Source organism: Homarus americanus, unplaced genomic scaffold (genome assembly GCF_018991925.1).
Source record: "Homarus americanus isolate GMGI-L3 unplaced genomic scaffold, GMGI_Hamer_2.0 scaffold33531, whole genome shotgun sequence".
NCBI lineage: Eukaryota > Metazoa > Arthropoda > Malacostraca > Decapoda > Nephropidae > Homarus > Homarus americanus.
The window spans coordinates 349,602-369,917 of record NW_024723306.1 but is presented as its reverse complement, the minus strand read 5'-3'; the positions used below and the strand labels follow the sequence as shown (position 1 = coordinate 369,917).

Here is a 20,316-nt window from a genome sequence, read left to right as displayed (position 1 = left end):
TGGATTCTTTCCAAGGATTCTATATCCATTCTGTAATACGGTGACCAGAACTGCACTGCGTAATCCAGGTGAGGTCTCACAAGCGCAAGATATAATCTTAAGATGACCTCGCTAGTCTTGTAACTAACACTCCTTTGTATGAACCCAAGTACTTTATTAGCCTTGTTATGAGCAAAAACACATTGTTTCCTTGGCTTAAGATTCCTACTTATCAATACTCCTAAATCTCTCTCGCAGTCGGATTTCACAATGGCATCGTTGTTCATCTGGTAACTGGTTTCCCTGTTTGCGTCTCCTATACTGAGTACTTTACATTTTTCCACATTGAATTTCATCTGCCATTTTTCAGACCATTCGAAAAATTTGTTTAGATCTTCCTGTAGTTTTGCGGAGTCCTCGTCAGTTTTAATTACACGTCCTATTTTAGTGTCATCAGCAAATTTACTTATGTTGCTGTCTATGCCGATATCTATGTCGTTTATGTATATAATAAATAATAATGGGGAACTCCACTAGTGACGTTGCTCACAAATAGTTTTAATTTATTCTGCGAAACATTACCCTCTGTTAACTGCCTAGCATTTTGTCCACCAACCCTGAGCTTTTATTACACCCTGCAAACGCTTGGAAGGGAATCAACCAGGTTGCTGCATATGTTCGGTATTCCCCTGATCCCCTCCCTTACCCCTGTGGCTTTCCACGTCACCGCCTCTCTTGTCTTCTCCACCTCCCACTCCTGAACCATAAACCCCCATAAGTTTTCGATGGGATTGCAGTCACACCCTTTAGACGGCCAATCTAATAAAATAATCTCTGGGTGGGCAGTAAGCCACCCATGATTACCCGGCTGGTGTGTATTGGTGTCCTGTCTTGCACCAGATGGATGGGTTGAGGCTCTGGTATGCCATAAGGCTTGCACTGAGGGAAGCAACGAGGTCTCAAGAATATTGATAATATAGATCACTATTCAGATTCCCTTCGATGGTAGTTACTTCACCTGGACCACCCGTGAAGGGACAGTCACCCGGCCACTTCTTGTCCTTTCTACGATGTTGCTGCTTTCGAATCTTGTGTTTCTAGGAGTTGCGGTGTTCATTTTGAAATTCATCAGTTACCTCTGTGAAGTTACTTTTTTGGTTGTCGAGTGTACAACCCCCCCCCCACCCTTGCTACTTTAAGACAGTGTGTGTAGGATATACATAATCGCTCTATGTTGTAGAATATAAACAGGAAACAAAAAAAGATTCATCTTTAAACATATAACAATACAGGCGATACAGTGTTTATTTTTGTATAGAAATGCATCACCATCTGCAGAAGGTCTCGTAAGTTTTCCCTGTGTGGGTTGTACTGTCAGCCATATAAGCTAATCCTTATAGATTAACTCCATCACTTAATCACAGACGTATTTTCTTGACTTGAGAGTTCCATCACACAGCGTGGCTGATGGCAAGTTCAATTTTACTTCTTTTTTTCAACATCACTCATAAAAGTATTATCGGTTCACTATAATGGGATAAAAAGAAAACTATATAAAGCCAAATGTTATATTGACCTTCTGAGAGGACTGCCGTAGACACTCCCAGCTCAGGGGATGATGGTGGCCCCGAAGGCTGCAGACTCCATACCACACTCGTCGGTGCCTCGCCTGATCCTGAAGTAGCCTTCCTCTCCCCAGCTGCCGCCCCAGGAGTTCTTCACCGACCAGAACTTCTCCCCCGTTTCAGCTTCTACACCATAGCCCACCAACAGCACCGCGTGGTTCACCACCTGCCGTAAAGAATAGGGAAAATACAGTTATACGTCTGTTTAAGAGGAGTTGAAAAAGGAGAATTCCGTTTTTAACTGATTTAATAAATGTAAAGATTTAATCTAATCATACAGGTATCTTACCTCCAGAGGGTTAAAGCCGTTGCCAGAGTCCGTGTGGTGGTAAATGCCGCCGCTGTAGCCATGGAAGTCGTCGTAGACCTCAAAAGCCACGGTCAAGGGACCAGTCTCCACCAGGGCCAACATCATGAGCTCCTCGTTGCAGGCGCCGTAGTAGCCGCCCACATATTCATACTCACTGACGTAGGTGCGTGAACAGCTCATGTCCGTGTCGCATTCTTCATCCTGAAGTTTGTCCAAATTATAAGTGTCGAAATCGTCATAAAATAATTATTTTACATACATGGACTGGCTTTATTCAGCCTAGTTGCCTTCCCCATGTCATTTACAGCAACCAGCAGTAGTACTATAGAAGAGGAAAGAAAGGTTCAGGAATCCCTTAAGCTCTCCCAAGTCACGACATTAGTACTGCCCTTTGTGGTTACGCTGCTGTTCATAGCCTATTACCTGCCTGCCTATGTTTGTTTGTGTTCCAACTTACAGACTATTAAACTCTTAAATAATATCCCTAAAGTAGTCTAATGGTTGTGACTGAGAATAAAATATTTCTAGTTATGATCTGCCACTGGTCAAGGTCAGAGGGCATCAGACCATTCAGTAACAGGTCAAATCTATAGGATTATTGAAGGCCATAATTCTGGACAGCTGCCTAATACCCTGGTTTAGTTGTCATATAAGGATCTTTCGTCTTAACACTTTCTCTGGTCAACATTCAGGACATCAGTAAAATGTTTCCCTCCTGTACTGACCTTCATATAATATACTTTACTACACTTTACCTTCCCGCAATTTTTTATTCTTCAACGATAAATCTAAATTTGTATAGTATTTAGGATCATCTGTAACCAAGACTATGTGAAAGACATTACAGTAAACCCTCTCAAGAACAGACTTCTCAATAGCGGACTTAATACAGTAAACCCTCTCATTAGCGGACTTAATACAGTAAACCCTCAATAGTGAGCTTAATACAGTAAACCCTCCCAATACCGGACTTCTCAATACCAGATATTCTCAATAACAGAATATTGTCGATAATGGACAGGGTTTGCAGGGGTTAGTCTGGTATTGGGAAGGTTTACTGTAGTACTTCGTGCTTCCCCAGGCACTTCTGTTTACCTTAGCTGTATAAGGGTTGCACTCCTCTGCCACGACGCCCTGCTCCTGGGCGTAGCGGCCAGCGATCAGGTAAGGGAAGCCGCCATCACAACCCTGAGACAACACCGAGCACGACAAAACATCCTGGGGATAAATGATGGAATATATAAGTATAACTATAATATTGAAAGGACTTTTTGTGGAAGGATCGTACCACGAGATAAGACATCAAGTAAGAGTGAATAAATGACAGAAAGAAGGGAAGATATGAGTGTACAGTCGGGTCAAAAGTTCACTCCCGCCCAAAATGAAGCAGCATCGACGACTCAGTTTCACCACGGGGAGCGAACTTTTGTCCCTAGCTGTACATTGGCTGTTGGTTGTCCAGCACTCTGTTCTATAGCATGACGTGGTTTGAATGAGTGAAAACATAAGTGTGTGTCATCTAGAATTCTGACTCACTGCAATCTTCATCTAAGTGGCCAATTGGTCACTCACTTGTGGGGAGAAGACGTCTTGTCGTTGGTTGCGGGTGGCGATCCTCACCCTGGCCTCCAGCATACCCATGGAGGCGAAGATGTAACAGGAGCCACATGCTGCCTGATCCCCCACGTCAGACACGAAGTCTACGCCATCAACGTCACGCCAGTCGAAGTTTTCAGGCAGAAGTCTAACACGATCCTTCTGCTCCTGGGTGGCTGGTGCCGGCTTGGGTAGACTGAATCTATGGCCGCCAGCACGTTTGATCATCTCTTCTACGGTATATCTACACAGAACATCAATAACAGGTTATAAATTACATTTTCATATACTCTCATTCCTTTACGACTAATGTAATTGGACTTATTCTGGCTGTTTCTCGTAGGAATTAAGGACATAAAATATATTAGGTCGTTTTGGAGATGACCATCTCTTAATAACTTTGGTATTTTTTCGGTCCAATTTAGTGTTTCAAAATTCTTTACGGGAGACTGACGTAAAGCTTTTTCTCTCTTACATTCATCAAAAACCTTCAATCTATAAATAAAATCTATATAACTTCACCAGCAGTCATCTTAAATAGTTCCTTCTAACACTGTATTCATCCTGCCTCAAGTCATCGTCCTCAGACCTCCTTGCATCATAACCTTTCTTAGTTGTATTTTTACAGCTAAAACACAAACCAACTCTCTATACACCGAGAGATGTTGAATATTGACCCTGAAGTGTGAACTCTTACCCATATTCTCTTTTAATGACCTGGCTTCCATTTTCAGCCCTTTGGACCATAGACCGTCCAGATCTACCTGTGTTATGAGTCTCACCTCTCGTGCTGGGGGTAGGCCTTGGCCCACCACGAGCTCTGAGAGGCGTTGATCTCCTCTATCATTTTGTGGTCGTTCTTGTAGAGCTGTGTCGACGATGCCTTCTTCAGGTTGTGGGTCATACGGGGAGTCGTCTGGATGATAAGAGTCACATTTAGTCCATTAGCACATACTGTACAAACTTAGGAGGAGTTTCATCACAGTGTATTTTTGTCATAAAATAGAATATACAGTACCGTGTTGTGCTTCTGGGCTGTGTAGCAGGACCAGTTCCTGACGGTCTTGTCTCGTGACCAGCCGTTGAAGGTGCGGTCACAGTAGGACACCGCAGAGTCCATGTCGCCCTCGTAGTAGGAGAAGGCGAAGTAGGAGCGCTCGTTGATGTTTACCTGATGAGTAAGGAAAGAGTATTATGAGCGGCGAGTTAAGTTCCACCAACATAAAGTATCCAGGAGTGAAAACTAAACTAAAAAAAAAAGATGGCTTTTGTTCCCCAGATGTCTTCAAATTTATTATTAAAATTTTGACTCAGAACTAACGTTTTCAATCTAAATTTTTATATATTATCATTGAAGGCATGCAACTAATACTGGAAGCTAAAGTCAGTATTATTACTCATACAAGGTGTGGCATCTCAGCTGACCTCGAAGCCCTGGTTGTAGATCATGGTCCAGGTTCCCTCGTTGTTCAGCTCATCTTTGGCGACGTTGGGGAAGCTGAGGGTGAAGGTCTTGGTGTGGGCGATGGGGCCGAGCTCGTCACAGTTGATGGTGTGGTCGCCTGTCCGTTCCGTCTCCGAGAAGGTCCAGGTGCCGCGGACGTCCTCGTAAAGGCAGTTGGCCGGCGTGTCCGCCAGGGCCGCCGCCACGCAACACAACGCCAACACAACTCTTGTCTGGGGGACGTGTGAGTTGTACATGGTGAATATTATGACTTATATTAGTGGTGAGGGTAAGCATCACATCCGCATGATATATGTGTCTGTGACCTTGGAGAAATGTTCCATAATTTGTATTTATCAAATCTAAGAAAGTAATAGTACCTAAATATTACTGTGTCCCTGCTCCTTCACCCCAGTCTTACATCTCCATATCCTGTAAACCAATTTAACAAAAGCAAACTTTGTAGACTCAATAATTTCGAAGTAACGCTACACGCCTCAAGCTATAGACTGCCATCATCGATCTTACCTTCATATTGTCTCACGTCTACTTACCAACATGCTCAGGTGTTAGAGTACCAAGAGGTGTACTGACTGCTTTTGTGTAGAACTTAAACTCTTATACCTGTCTTGTAGTTGCCAGACATTACCAAATATTGGACCAAGTGGCCACGAAAATGTGTTTACACAAGTACGGGTTTTGTCATTCTCTCTCAGAGACACACTGACATATTATTTATCTCTTTTACACACACACACACATACACACATATACACATACACACACACACACACACACACACACACACACACACACACGGTAGACAATCAAGCGCCTCACCAGCCGTGTTTCAAGTCGCGGGAATCCCACCCAAGCGAGTGTGGTGCAACGTCACGTTTTCCCAGCGACGGCTCCCTTGTTTCTAATGTATTCTGACAGCAGGTCACCCACATCTTGAGTTGAGTACACGTTAGGGATGACCTGAAGATTTCCTCCTCTGGCTTATTTTACCTAAAGATAACTCACCCTAATACTCTTTGGGGGATAGGATAGGTTAGGTTCGGTTAGTGTTTGATTAGTTAATTTTTAGGTAAAATAACCTTGGGAAATAATTTTCAGATAATCCCCCAGAGCCTAACACCAGACACTCCGGGTGCTGGTACAGAGTGGAACCATTCTCAGCCGACGAGTCTACAATGATATCAGCTTGTGATGACAACTTCCCAGTTGGATGATCTTGTATGTGTGTGTGTGTGTGTGTGTGTGTGTGTGTGTGTGTGTGTGTGTGTATGTCCATTTAGACGAGGTGTTTGAAGTCATGGGGCCAAAGATGCACCAGATATAAGACATGTTTTATACAAAAATATACTCTGGTGTCTGCATAGTAACATATAGCGGGAGGTATTGATGTGAGCTTTCTATGTTAACTAATGTTCTCCGTCTCTCTTAAAACACATCTACGATATATTGAAAATTCTATAGAGCCTTACACCTCTCCGCAGTACACGACCACAGCTGCGATTTGGTGAGGATGTTTTTATCATTTGCACTTAATTGCGGCTAAGAATAGTCAATTGGATGTAGTGTAGATAACAGCGTCGTGTCATGGTGAAAGGCTGTGAGATGTCCCTCAAAAACAAACCCAGGCAACACCGGGTACCCCCAAGCAGTAGATGGAAATATAGGTTATAAATGATAGTTAGTGAGACGCGACCATAACATAAAATCGACTGATTCAGAAAATTAGAAGTACAAAAGTTCTGTTGATAAAACCATCAATATGTCACTTTTATATTTTCATTATAAAAAGTAAGCGGTTACTTTGATAACAAGTGTAATACAGACGTCAGGTAGAGGCTATAAGATTAATATAAAATACTCTGATGAAAGTGCAACACAGAATATACCGTATGTACAAGTATATGCAAGAGTGTCCGGCCAAATATTATGGCAGTATCTGATAACTCCATAATGGGTATAAAACTTCAGCTCTCCCTCATTACAACACTTTCACCACAACAGACAACATGCTGGTAAGTACAGAACGACTAACACATAACACATCATTATATTAAACTGTCCTTATTGTTGCAGAACTGTAATGGCGTAATGAAGTAATTATACTAAATAGTTGTTGCTGTTTTGTATAAACTCGTATATACACAGAAAGAGAGAATACGTTTGATCATACAGGCGGATGTGATGTTTACTTCACCACTAATATAAGTCATAATATTCACCATGTACAACTCACATGTCCCCCAGACAAGAGTTGTGTTGGCGTTGTGTTGCGTGGCGGCGGCCCTGGCGGACACGCCGGCCAACTGCCTCTACGAGGACGTCCGCGGCACCTGGACCTTCTCGGAGACGGAACGGACAGGCGACCACACCATCAACTGTGACGAGCTCGTCCCCATCGTCCACAACAAGACCTTCACCCTCAGCTTCCCCAACGTCGCCAAAGATGAGCTGAACAACGAGGGAACCTGGACCATGATCTACAACCAGGGCTTCGAGGTCAGCTGAGATGCCACACCTTGCTGTATGATAGTTTGATTTGTACTGCAGCACTAACAATGGTCTGGTCTGGTCATTTATAACAAATATGATTTATATTCGACTCCACATTAAGGAAACGATATGTGATTTATACCAAGTATTTGTCAATGCTACGCGTATCAACCTATGACCACCGGTTATCACCCAGTAACTGGTCCACATATATTTACAAGAGATGCGTCAATCCTATGACAGCATGTTAATGATAAGTGACGCTGTCAAACTTTAGTGACCGAAAGCTATAGTTCACACTTTAATGACATCATTCACTTTGCATTAAATATATCTTATCAAACTTCTTAAACAGGTGAACATCAACGAGCGCTCCTACTTCGCCTTCTCCTACTACGAGGGCGACATGGTTTCTTCGGTGTCCTACTGTGACCGCACCTTCAACGGCTGGTCACGAGACAAGACCATCAGGAACTGGTCCTGCTACACCGCCCAGAAGCACAACGCGGTACTGTACAGTATGTCTTGATTTTGTGATACGGAATAATTTATCTGCACCGTTGGCTGCTTCACTAGATGATGATAACCTTGGTCATGTTTATCCCTTTACTCCCTGTCCAGACGACTCCCCGAGTGACCCACAACCTGAAGAAGGCGTCGTCGACACAGCTCTTCAAGAACGACCATAAGATGATAGATGAGATCAACGACTCCCAGAATTCCTGGAGGGCCAAGGCCGACCCCCAGCACGAGAGGTGAGACTCATAAGAACATAAGAATGGAGGAAACTGCAGCGGGCCTATTAGCCCATGCATACTGGGCAGTCCAATTTACACCCAACCTCAATCGCTCATATATCCGTCCAACCTATATTTGAAGCTATCCAGCGTATTCGAGTTAATGATGATGTTTGGTAGCTGTTTCCACTCATCCACTACTCTATTTTCAAACCTTTGTTTATCTATCTCGCGCCTAAATCTAAATTTTTCCAATTTAAAACCATTGCTACGAGTTCATTCCGGGTTGGATAGTTCGAGTACCTTTGTTATATCACCTTTGTTTAGCCCTGACTTCCATTTGTTGTATACACCTCGATCATATCGCTCCTCACTCTCCGTCTCTGGGTAGACTAGTTTCCGACTCACTCTGGAGTAAACATCGTCAACTATTAAATAGTTCAATACACTTGTCCACAATACAAACTAACTAACTATAAATGTCTAACAAATCCATGCAACAAAACTATTACACATCTCCTTATATAAAAAGAGATACAAAGTTAACACTGGGATTATATGAACACCAGGATTAAAATAACACCAGGGGGATTAAATTAACACTAAGATTTGTTCTAACTCACGATGATAACACCAACCTCACACTAGGCATATCATCTACTGACCAGTGGAGCGTCGGCCACACAACAGAGACAGTCCGGCCCCCACCCCCGCCGCCCCTCCTCGTTACTTAGTCTGCCACCTCCACCACCACCTCCACGCCAGTAACTAGTGGTAAACTGCCTAACACTAGTCTTAACTATTTTAACTCTCTAAACTACCCCATTTCATCATTTTGTGGACAGTTCTCGTTATGTTTCGTTTGGTGATAACTCTACCAATGGACACCAAACATCCTTAGATGAGTAACGTTCACTCTACCAGTTCTCTTGTTCACACAAACGACACAGATACACTGTGGAGGAAATGTACCGACGTGCTGGCGGCCGTAGAACCATCAGTCACACACAGCCTAAACCTGCACCTGCCAGTCCTGAACAAAAGAGGCGCGCCGCCCTTCTGCCGGAGAACTTCGACTGGCGTGACGTTCAAGGCGTAAACTATGTGTCAGACGTGAGGGACCAAGAGTCCTGCGGCTCCTGCTACGTCTTCGCCTCCATGGGTATGTTGGAGGCCAGGGTGAGGATCGCCACCCGCAACCAACGACAGGACGTTTTCTCCACCCAGGTGAGTTTTTTTTTTTACGTTAGTCGTTACACAGATGAGAAGGTACTCAAGGGCCAGGTAGGCCAAGTGAGTGGCCAGCCAAGTTGTGGGATGACTAGGATAGTGGCCACCCGGTGAGCTGCTCCTCACTTCTACCTGCTGGACGAGTCATTTGTAACATGTTAAGTCTTTCTATTATACAAAAATGAAACATAAATCATACTGCACACTTTAAAGTTATTTTTTGTTCATATCTTATTACTTATTTCGTGTTACAGTAAAGTCCCATGCAGGAACAGCTCCTTACAGTAACGTAGTTCAAGGTTACAGTTCTCTGCATTAACGTCTTGAGGATACAGTTTTTGTAGTGGATAACTTTAGAAACAATATATAGTTATTCTTCATAAGATGGACGCTCTTTTTTATTAAGACAAAATATCACCTTTCTCACCCCTGATCATTATTGCCTAAAAATGTCATTAAAATCACACCCATAACATTTCAATCAACCTTTTTACTTTGAGAGAGTATTTATCTCCGGGTTATGAGTCTTAAGAACTACAGTCCGCTGAATATCATAACTAGTAAATATATACCCAAGGCCAAACCCAGTGCCTCTAGGAATACGAGGGGATCCCTACACATGAACCATGCGGCGGTCGACAAAGTTAAGAAGAAAACCCAGAAATTCAAGACGTGGGTTGGGTCAAACGATGAGCAGGACAGGAGGATGTATGCAAGAGCCAGAAACCAAGCAAAGATAGACTGTAGAAGGGCTGAAAAGGAGTTCCAGAGGCTGGTTGCAAGCGAGGTCAAGTCAAACCTAAAGGCGTTTTACCGCTATGCAAAGTCGAAATTAAAAACGCGAGTAGGGGTATCAGACATGAGGCTTGAAGATGGTAGTTAGGCAGATTCTGACCAGGATAAAGCTGAGGCATTGAACAGCTTCTTTTCCTCGGTGTTCACAAGAGAGGATGCGATTAACCTTCCTGCGTTTGAGGACAGACGGTTCGACACAGCACTGACCCACATTGTGTTCACAGAAGAGGGTATTATAAATAAACTGTCAAAGCTAAAGGTCCATAAGAGTCCCGGCCCTGACATGGTGCATCCTAGAACGCTAAGAGAGTTGTGCAACGAGCTTGCCGAGCCCCTGAAGATCCTGTTTTGTAAATGCCTGGATGAACAAATGGTCCCCAGTGAATGGAAAGTGGCTTAGGTGAGTCCTATCTTCAAGAAGGGCGATCGTCACTCCACGAACAACTATAGACCGGTGAGCCTGACCAGCATAATATGTAAAGTACTTGAGAGTATTATCAGAGATGCCGCAATGGAACATCTACGAAACAACCTTGTAAAGGATTGCCAACACGGTTTTATGCCGGGGCGCTCCTGCTTAACACAATCACTCAAGGTATTGGATATTTGGACCCATATATTGGAACTGGGTGGTAATATCGACAATATTTACCTAGATTTTGCCAAGGCTTTCGACAGTGTACCCCACGAAAGGCTGAAAATCAAACTGGAAGGGTACGGAATTCGGGGAAATGTCCTAGCGTGGATAGAAGACTTTCTACATGACCGCAAGCAGTGTGTGGTGATTAATGGTACGAAATCATCATCCGTACCTGTCACAAGCGGGGTACCACAGGGCAGTGTATTGGGCCCGCTGTTGTTTGTTTGTTTCATAAATGACATGCCTGACGTTGTACACTCCTCCATCCAAATGCTTGCCGATGACGCCAAGTTATTTCGGGAATCAAGAACCAAGCGGACTGTGAAGAGCTGCAGAAGGACCTCTGTGGGCTCCAAGAATGGTCGAAGAAATGGCTGCTGAGATTCAATGTCACGAAGTGTAAGAGGATGCACCTGGGGCGTACCAACGGTAAGGCGGCGTATCATATGTCCCAACGGGATGAAAAAACTGCACTAATTGAGACTGAATGTGAGAAGGACCTTGGTGTATATGTTGACAATGAGCTGAAGTTCTCGGGCCATTGCGAGAAGAAGGTAAATCAGGCAAATAAATTATTGGGTCTTATAAGAAGGTCGTTCAGATATCGTAACGATCTTCAGGAGTGAAGTGCTTCCCCATCGGGAGTACTGTCACCCCGTCTGGTCCCCAAGATATGCTAGGGACTGTCAGTTGGTTGAAAATGTTCAAAGGAGGGCCACCAGACTGGTGCCTGCACTTCGGCACCTCAGCTACCCTGAGAGTTTGGAGCGCCTGAACTTGTCTAGCTTATACTACAGACGGGCAAGGGTTGGCCTAATTGAGGTGTATACGCATCTCAAGGGGCACTACTCAGTCGAGTGTCCTTACTTGGAGCTGGCGGGCGCTCGCCCCACAAGGGGTCACAGCTCAAGTTTGAAGAAGCCGCAAGTCCAGAAAACTGTGAGGGCAAACCTTATCGGAGTGAGAGTTGTGAACTCTTGGAACAACCTACCAGAAAGTGTTGTGACGGCACCGACTGTGAGCTCTTTCAAGACCAGACTTGACCAACACTGGAGCAGGTTCAGGTACATTCAGGAGCCGGTGCATGCCCAGTACTTGCCAACAGTGCGTAACAGAGACGTGACCAATCGCCCAAGTGGCTAACGAGTCGATCATTTGGTGAGGAGTATAAAAGTAAGTACTAAATGGTTGTTTGTCTCCCGCAGGACATAGTGTCGTGTTCGGTGTTGTCTCAGGGGTGTGAGGGAGGCTTCGCGTTCCTGGTAGGTGGCCGATACTCCCAGGACCAAGGCGTCGCGGCTGAGGAGTGTAACCCTTATACTGGCGTGGTGAGTGAGACATGAGGAACCTCTACCTAGGGGAGGAACCTACAATACCCAGGGGAGGAACCTACACTACCCAGGGAGGGGGGAACCCACACTACCCAGGGGGAGGAACCTACACTACCCAAGGGGAGGAACCTACACTACCCAAGGGGAGCAACCTACACTACCCAGGGAGGGGGGAACCCACACTACCCAGGGGGAGGAACCCACACTACCCAGGGGGAGGAACCCACACTACCCAGGGGGAGGAGGAGAACAAGACGTAACCTGGGTGAAGATCAACACGACAATTTCAACCCCTAATTCACTTCTGATCCTTCACCTAACATAGATACAAATATTTCCTAACATAAACAGAAAATTAACAATCCCCCCTCCCCCCCTTTAGGACGACAAGTGTGACACGGACATGAGCTGCGCGCGCACCTACGTCAGCGAGTATGAGTATGTGGGAGGTTACTATGGCGCCTGCAACGACGCGCTCATGATGTTGGCCCTGGTGGAGAATGGCCCCATGGCGGTAGCTTTCATGGTCTACGATGATTTCCCAAGCTACAGCGGCGGCATTTACCACCATACGGACTCTGGCAACGGCTTTAATCCTCTGGAGGTACGAGACGTGGTTTTTGGTTAATGTTGTAGGTACTGAGTTAATAATAGGTGTTATCATTAAATTATATGACAAAACACCAAATTAAAAAACTCGTCCCATCCCGTTCCATCCCACTCATTAATTATCTCTGTCTTTCTCTCCCTTCCCATCCCATTTATGTTTTTATTTCATTCTCTCTTCCAGCCAACCAACCACGCGGTGCTGTTGGTGGGCTACGGTGTGGAGGCCGACACGGGAGAGAAGTTCTGGTCGGTAAAGAACTCCTGGGGCGGCAGCTGGGGCGAGGATGGTTTCTTCAGGATCAGGCGAGGAACCGACGAGTGTGGTATGGAGTCTGAAGCCCTCGAGTCCACCGTCATCCCCTGAGGAACATATTCAGCTTGTGAACCTTAACTCATGCATTTATACACTTTGTAGTACTGTATTAAATGAAATCAGTGAGCTTTTATGTTATTATACTTTCATTTATACCTTAAGTGAATAATGTTGTTTAAAAATTCAATTAAGTTTCAGTTCAGATACAGAATAAGAAAGTTAATACGAAAGTTTATAGAAAGTATTACTGGGAAATAATAAAATGTTTTTAATAGGATAGAAATAATACAGGTAATTATACCTGACAGGTATATCTGTTACACCTGTCACTTCTTTAATGCAACCACAAGATATACTGCTGATGTCACGCATGATTATAACCAAAACAACTTAGCTTCTCTTTAGTACAAACCCAACTAAAAGATCACAGGTGTATGCAAGTTGGGGACACAAGGAGGAATAATTAAGTATAACAGCTAATCAACCTTTTTCTATTACTAAACCATAAGAACTTAATGGGACAAACATAAATTTATATAAACAAAGACCAGAAGGGTAAGTGTGGTCCTTGTCGATGAAGCAAACCACAAAACAAAAGATAAATGTCATCTTAACTGTTTTCTTATATTTATATCTTCAGGAACACAAACACATAACAAACACATAACAAACACATAACAAACACATAACAAACACTAACGGAGAATAATACACTAGTAATAAGACTCTCATTTGACTTCAAGGATACAGGTTAAGAAGTAAGGAAAAAGGACAATATATTAAGTTACAATCATAAGAAGGAACCTCAAGATAAAGCTAATTAGAAACAATTTTATTTATGGGTTTAAGACGATAGATTTACATCGCTGGAGAGAGAAAACTGATGGTCTGACTCTTGGCATTAGGGGCTGAATATATACAAGAAGAGAAGGTTATAGATTTCCTTAAGCAGATCTGTTCTAAAACTCTCTTTTGATCTTATGTATAATGTAATCCAACAATAACAAACAAAATAACTTTCCTACTCTGACTGTCAATTAGATCTTGGACACCGAGGTCTTCAAAAGAGATGATATTGTCTAATTCTTTATCAAAAACACCAAATTGTATATCATCCATATAAACTGAACCATATAATATTAACAGGTATAATATCACAAAGTAGTCCTGTTGGTGGATGCTTGAGTCAGTTGAGTGCGGGTTTTTCATCACTGAACCAAACAGACTTTGATCAGTTAAAAATATGTTAATTATCGTAACAAATCAGCCGAAACAACACAAAAATATCCCCAAATAAATATAAAAATATCCAAAAATAAACATCCAAATATTCCAAAATAAACATTAGCAAGGACTTTCGTTAATAAACATATTATAATCAAGTCTTATCAGTAACAGTAAAAGAATTCGTGGGAACTATTTTAACGATAAACTAACTTGGTACTTAAATCACTTCACACGATACTTAAGAACTAAAAAACCCATAAACCACTTGTTGACATTCCCAGTTGACTTTTCAGGCAATAGTTTGAGTTACGTTCAAAATGGCTCCTCCAAACACTGGCCCGAGTCAAAACAAAATACCTCCATGACTTCTTCAGCAACAAGTGGGAGATAATGATGGTGTTGCTTGACGGATAACTTACCCAAATAATAACTTATATATGCAATATCCTGTGTTACTGTACTTAATTATTGTTGAAATTATAATGTATGTACTTGATGACTTTGTGTACCAGTTTGAAGGCTATGGAGTGTTGAAATACATTACGATATAGCTTTAACTCATAGAGAATATTTACCGAAGTTAATAGAATTAACAATGTAGGATCTGCAGTGACAATACGCCAAGGAAAGTGTATTAACTGTTTAAGGAAGAATTAAAAAGAGAAATAAGAGAAATAAACTGACAGAAAAATAGGTAGGTTATGATAGACAGAATGAGAGAGAGTAATGATAGCGAGAAGGAGAAGAAATAGATAAACTGACACACAAAACATAGTTGAAAATGAGAAAGATTAAAATGTATAGATTGACAAACAAAACAGTCAGATAGAGAAAAAGATAAACTTATAGACTGGCCGACGAAACAGTTACACAGAGATAAAAATAGAAAAGAATTTATATTTTTTGACAGGTGAAATGACTGAGAAAAACAGAGGGAGAGATACATCTATACAGCATATATAAAACAAAGAAGTCTGTCTGTCTGTCTGTCTGTCTGTTTGTGTGTCCGCACGAGAATCTGGGAAACTACTTTACCGATCTGTGGTGATGATGGGTGATGTTATATGTAGTGATGATGGATGGTGTTATATGTAGTGATGATGGATGGTGTTATATGTAGTGATGATGGATGATGTTATATGTAGTGATGATGGGTGATGTTATATGTAGTGATGATGGATGGTGTTATATGTAGTGATGATGGATGTTGTTATATGTAGTGATGATGGGTGTTGTTATATGTAGTGATGATGGATGGTGTTATATGTAGTGATGATGGGTGGTGTTATATGTAGTGATGATTAGACAATAAAATAATAACAGTTTAATGCTAAATAAATATACTTTGCTGTACCGTTGTTGTGAAAAACATGGTGGAACTTACATACACCGTTAATGAACTGTTGATGGAAGAAGAAGTTTTGGGGACTGAACAGTGAGACAATGTGGAGCCTCCCGGAGGGTGGCGTCCTACCGTTGCCTAGCGGATGCGCCGACCGTAAGGCGGCAATTCTTCTAGTAGACTATATAGAGAAAATATACAGGGGAGAGAGGATATAGGCAAGAGCAATACAAATAAGAGAAATAAAAGCGTCTGGCAACTTGAAGGTGGGGTATATAGTTCACATCACAGACACACTGATGCTCTCTTCTCTCCACATCACCAACCAACCACTCGTCAGTCTCGACTTTCCTTCTCCCACATAGAGAGATGCTGGTAAGGGGATTTAGCATATAATATTTACTCGGAAAATATATTGATTGAAACGTTGTAAGGACTCTATAAGATATTTGACCACACAGGCGGATGTGATATTTACCTTCACCACTAATATAAGTCATAATATTCACCATGTACAACTCACACGTCCCCCAGACAAGAGTTGTGTTGGCGTTGTGTTGCGTGGCGGTGGCCCTGGCGGACACGCCGGCCAACTGCCTCTACGAGGACGTCCGCGGCACCTGGACCTTCTCGGAGACGGAACGGACAGGCGACCACACCATCAACTGTGACGAGCTCGGCCCCATCGTCCACACCAAGACCTTCACCCTCAGCTTCCCCAACGTCGCCAAAGATGAGCTGAACAACGAGGGAACCTGGACCATGATCTACAACCAGGGCTTCGAGGTCAGCTGACGGTGTTTACTGTACTATAACTTGTCCACACTGCAATGATAACAATGTTCTCCGGTTCAAACGTGTATGATTATAATATTATAAGCTAGCTGCAGGGAGTTAATCTTCCTCAAAGTTTTAATAAATCAGTAATATGATTTTACGTGAATAATGCCACATCAGGTAAACATCAACGAGCGCTCCTACTTCGCCTTCTCCTACTACGAGGGCGACATGGACTCTGCGGTGTCCTACTGTGACCGCACCTTCAGCGGCTGGTCACGGGACAAGACCATCAGGAACTGGTCCTGCTACACCGCCCAGAAACTAAACAAGGTACTGAATATTGTTTTTTATTATGCTCAAGTATACGATGAGACATAAATGACTTTATTTAACCATTTCTCCTTATGCCTTGTTCAGACAGCTCCCCGTGTTACCTACAACAACCTGAAGGCGTTGTCTACCCGACTCTATAAGAACGACCACAAGATGATAGAGGATATCAACGCCTCTCAGAGCTCCTGGAGGGGGAAGGCCTACCTCCAGCACGAGAGGTGAGACTCCTAGCTGGGGTAGACTTGAAATTCATAGTTGAGGCAGGCCCCGTGGACCATTAGAGGGGAACAATAAAACCTGAAGTGTAGTTCAGACCTCGGAGTCGTGACTGAAGATCCTGACAGTAATATTATCCATAAGTTAAGAGTTTGTATCCTTTGAGATGTCTTCACTTGAACACTTTGGTATTCAAATGTATAGGCTATCAAATATTACCTCATATGTTAAACGCTTCATCTGATGACTCGCTCTCGTAATATATTAAGATAAAAATTAAGATTAGAAGGATATTATTTCACATTACTAATTACGTTATTATCACAGGCAATTCGATGATGAGACAATGGCACTAAAAGGCGGTTTTTCTGAATAGTATATAAGTCAGTTATTAACACACGACACAGCTACACTGTGGAGGAGATGTACCGACGTGCTGGAGGCCGCAGAACCATCCGCCACATACAGCCTAAACCTGCACCTGCCAGTCCTGAACAAAAGAGACGCGTCGCTGCCCTCCCGGAGAACTTCGACTGGCGTGACGTTGACGGCGAGAACTATGTGTCTGATGTGAGGGACCAAGGCGCCTGTGGCTCCTGTTACATCTTCTCCTCCATGGGTATGATGGAGGCCAGGGTGAGGATCGCCACCCGCAACCAACGACAGGATGTTTTCTCTCCACAGGTAAGAAAATAATAATGAGTGACCGACCAGGTGTCATATTTGAGAGAGCAACAATATCATGACTTAAGATGGATGAATCACGGTATGTATTGATGGCTAGTGTAGAGGAACTCTATTAGTATAAGATAAGTGAATTTCTATAATAAAGACCGCGAATCTCTAGGTCTTATATGATATATAAAGTAAATGACTAACTTTGGTAATGAGAGTTTCAGACTAAATGTGGTTTAGTAACTCGTAATCTTAATGACAATATATTTATTATAATAAGTATTTACTATACAATTAACCAAATAAATTACTGGAAATAGCTGCTACCTTCCGCTGCCAAGGATGCTTCATGCCTGGCTCTGCCGCCCTTACTACTCCTCACTCCCCTGCTGAACCAGTGAACGAAACAGTTTCGCTTATACAGCTGTATGAATTATGTCAATAAATCCTGACAGAATGAATGAGACATCATACGCAGAAGTAGGATTTTTTCTTTTGTTTCTGTTTATGAGATTGTTTAGAGGTACGACAATGTTACACCAGTTTGTTCTCCGTAGGATGTAGTGACGTGTTCCAAGCTGTCTCAGGGCTGTGAGGGAGGCTTCGAGTACCTTGTAGCCGGCCGGTACGCCCAGGACCAGGGCATTGTGGCCGAGAAGTGTAACCCTTATAAGGCAGAGGTAAGGAACACAGGCCTGAGTCTCACTTTCCAATTGAATATAAACCCCTGAAATCAGCATGCTCTTCATCTCAAGTAACTCAGGGTAAACACTGACCACAATATGCAGTACAATTTTCCTTCATAGTGTTCCGAGACACAACCCACAAATACAACATGGTTCACTCACAGGACGGCCCCTGCAACAGAGACCTGAGCTGTGAACTCACCTATGTCAGTGAGTACGACTACGTGGGCGGCTTCTTCGGCGCCTGTAACGAGGAGGTCATGATGCTGGCGCTGGTGGAGAACGGCCCCATCACCCTGGCCTTTATGGTCTACGATGACTTCATGAGCTACAGCGGCGGCATCTATCACCACACTGGCCTCAGCAATGGCTTCAACCCGCTGGAGGTATGTGTATGTGACGTGTTGTGTTGTTACCGTACAATGTATAAACATGCTGGACGTGTCTGCGTAGATTGTCTCTCTCTCTCTCTCTCTCTCTCTCTCTCTCTCCCTCTTTCTCTCTCTCTTAATCGGATGCTCTTCTTATATATAACAATAATTAATCTCTATGTTTGCCTAATATCTGTCACGTATCATCCAGTCTCAGTAAGATATGGGAAAGCGATTATTGATTTTTTTCCTCACCGAAGACGTAAGTAGATCAATGGTCCAGTTGACATGTTATACTTATTGTGTTGACGAGGGAAGACAGTCACAGAACATGTCGAGAGCGGCCTTTGGTACAGTCAGCACCTGGGAGGAGGTTTCATCAACACTTTGTCGATGACGTCATGTTTCGAAGTCAATAGAGATTCTTGTGTCATTCCACTCCACTTTTCTCACGTGCAGGACACCAACCACGGGGTGTTATTGGTGGGTTACGGTGTCGAAGCTGAAACGGGAGAGAAGTTCTGGTCGGTGAAGAACTCCTGGGGCCCCAAGTGGGGTGAGGAAGGTTACTTCAGGGTGAGGCGAGGCACCGATGAGTGTGGCGTTGAATCTGAAGCCACCCAGGTCACCGTCATCCCCTGAGAAGCCACCCAAGCGACCACCATCCTCACCGTCATCCCCTGAAAGCCACCAGTCCTGACCATCATCCTCCGAGAAGCAGGTCACCGTCATGAGAAGCCACCAGGCGACCACCATCCTCCGCGACCACCATCCTCCGATCTGAGAAGCCACCCAAGCGACCACCATCCTCCTAGAAGCCACCCAGGCGACCACCATCCTCCGAGAAGCCACCCAGGCGACCACCATCCCCTGAGAATTATTACCTCATGATGCATAATGGAATAAACTATTAAAATTACCAAGTTGACTTTGAATTAGTTATGTTTTATTAATACCTTGTGTGAGAGGTAAGGGAGGGAGCAGTAGTGTTTCCTCCCTGTGTCTGTAAAGGTCTGTGTAGAGAGTCACGTGTTGATGATAACAAAACAAAAGTCACATACCAATAATCTAGGACATTGTGTTTCATCTTCATTAACTAATCTTCCATTTATTATTTTAGACAATGAAAAAATTAGTTTTTGATCAGTATTTAACGAATGAATTATATATTTAGCATCAAAAAGTATGGAATTATAGACCAGATTAGAGTCACTATATTGAGTTAGTGTTTATTATGAGTTACGAGCTTTGGACTTGGGAAGTATAGTTGTGACATATAACTTAATAATAACTTCACTGACTGTAAGGTAATTTGGTGTCCAGATTATACAGTATATTATCACTACAGTATATCATTTAACTTAACCTACCTAAACTACTCTACTCTACCCTACCCTACCCTACCCTACCCTACCCTACCCTACCCTACCCTACCCTACCGTGATTTTATTATAGATATTCCCCCCCTTGTCTAATACCATGCTGAGGTTTGCTGGAATGTTAAAAAAATAAATAAATAACGAGATGGAACTTTTTTTTAAATATAGAATACAAAAGAAAAAAACA

The 20,316-nt window shown here is 43.2% G+C and overlaps 3 protein-coding genes across 5 annotated transcripts; 2 read left to right on the top strand and 1 right to left on the bottom strand.

Moving 5' to 3' along the window:
• Window positions 1–1,533: 1,533 nt before the first annotated feature.
• Window positions 1,534–5,616, bottom strand: LOC121863395 (dipeptidyl peptidase 1-like). Of its 2 annotated transcripts, none has more exons than XM_042362017.1 (8): window positions 5,509–5,616; window positions 4,936–5,187; window positions 4,529–4,681; window positions 4,293–4,426; window positions 3,487–3,754; window positions 3,010–3,132; window positions 1,894–2,115; window positions 1,534–1,770 (listed from the first exon to the last, which is right to left on the bottom strand). In XM_042362017.1, exons 1-8 carry the CDS (start codon window positions 5,512–5,514, stop codon window positions 1,588–1,590), a joined length of 1,341 nt encoding a protein of 446 aa, XP_042217951.1. In that variant the 5' UTR covers window positions 5,515–5,616; the 3' UTR covers window positions 1,534–1,587. The 2 variants fall into 2 exon arrangements, with proteins under 2 accessions (XP_042217951.1, XP_042217952.1); XM_042362018.1 differs by lacking the exon at window positions 5,509–5,616 and adding an exon at window positions 5,483–5,503.
• Window positions 5,617–6,880: 1,264 nt separating this feature from the next.
• LOC121863393 (dipeptidyl peptidase 1-like) lies at window positions 6,881–13,253 on the top strand. The gene is made up of 8 exons (XM_042362016.1): window positions 6,881–6,987; window positions 7,220–7,471; window positions 7,821–7,973; window positions 8,087–8,220; window positions 9,153–9,429; window positions 12,073–12,195; window positions 12,581–12,802; window positions 12,989–13,253. The coding sequence occupies exons 1-8, from the start codon at window positions 6,982–6,984 to the stop codon at window positions 13,169–13,171; spliced, it is 1,350 nt and encodes a 449-aa protein (XP_042217950.1). The 5' UTR covers window positions 6,881–6,981; the 3' UTR covers window positions 13,172–13,253.
• Window positions 13,254–15,956: 2,703 nt separating this feature from the next.
• Window positions 15,957–19,685, top strand: LOC121863392 (dipeptidyl peptidase 1-like). 2 transcript variants are annotated; one of them, XM_042362015.1, is made up of 9 exons: window positions 15,957–16,064; window positions 16,224–16,475; window positions 16,647–16,799; window positions 16,887–17,020; window positions 17,426–17,702; window positions 18,251–18,373; window positions 18,544–18,765; window positions 19,210–19,388; window positions 19,531–19,685. In XM_042362015.1, exons 1-9 carry the CDS (start codon window positions 16,059–16,061, stop codon window positions 19,532–19,534), a joined length of 1,350 nt encoding a protein of 449 aa, XP_042217949.1. In that variant the 5' UTR covers window positions 15,957–16,058; the 3' UTR covers window positions 19,535–19,685. The 2 variants fall into 2 exon arrangements, with proteins under 2 accessions (XP_042217949.1, XP_042217948.1); XM_042362014.1 differs by having other exon boundaries at window positions 19,210–19,404; window positions 19,577–19,685.
• Window positions 19,686–20,316: the final 631 nt, after the last annotated feature.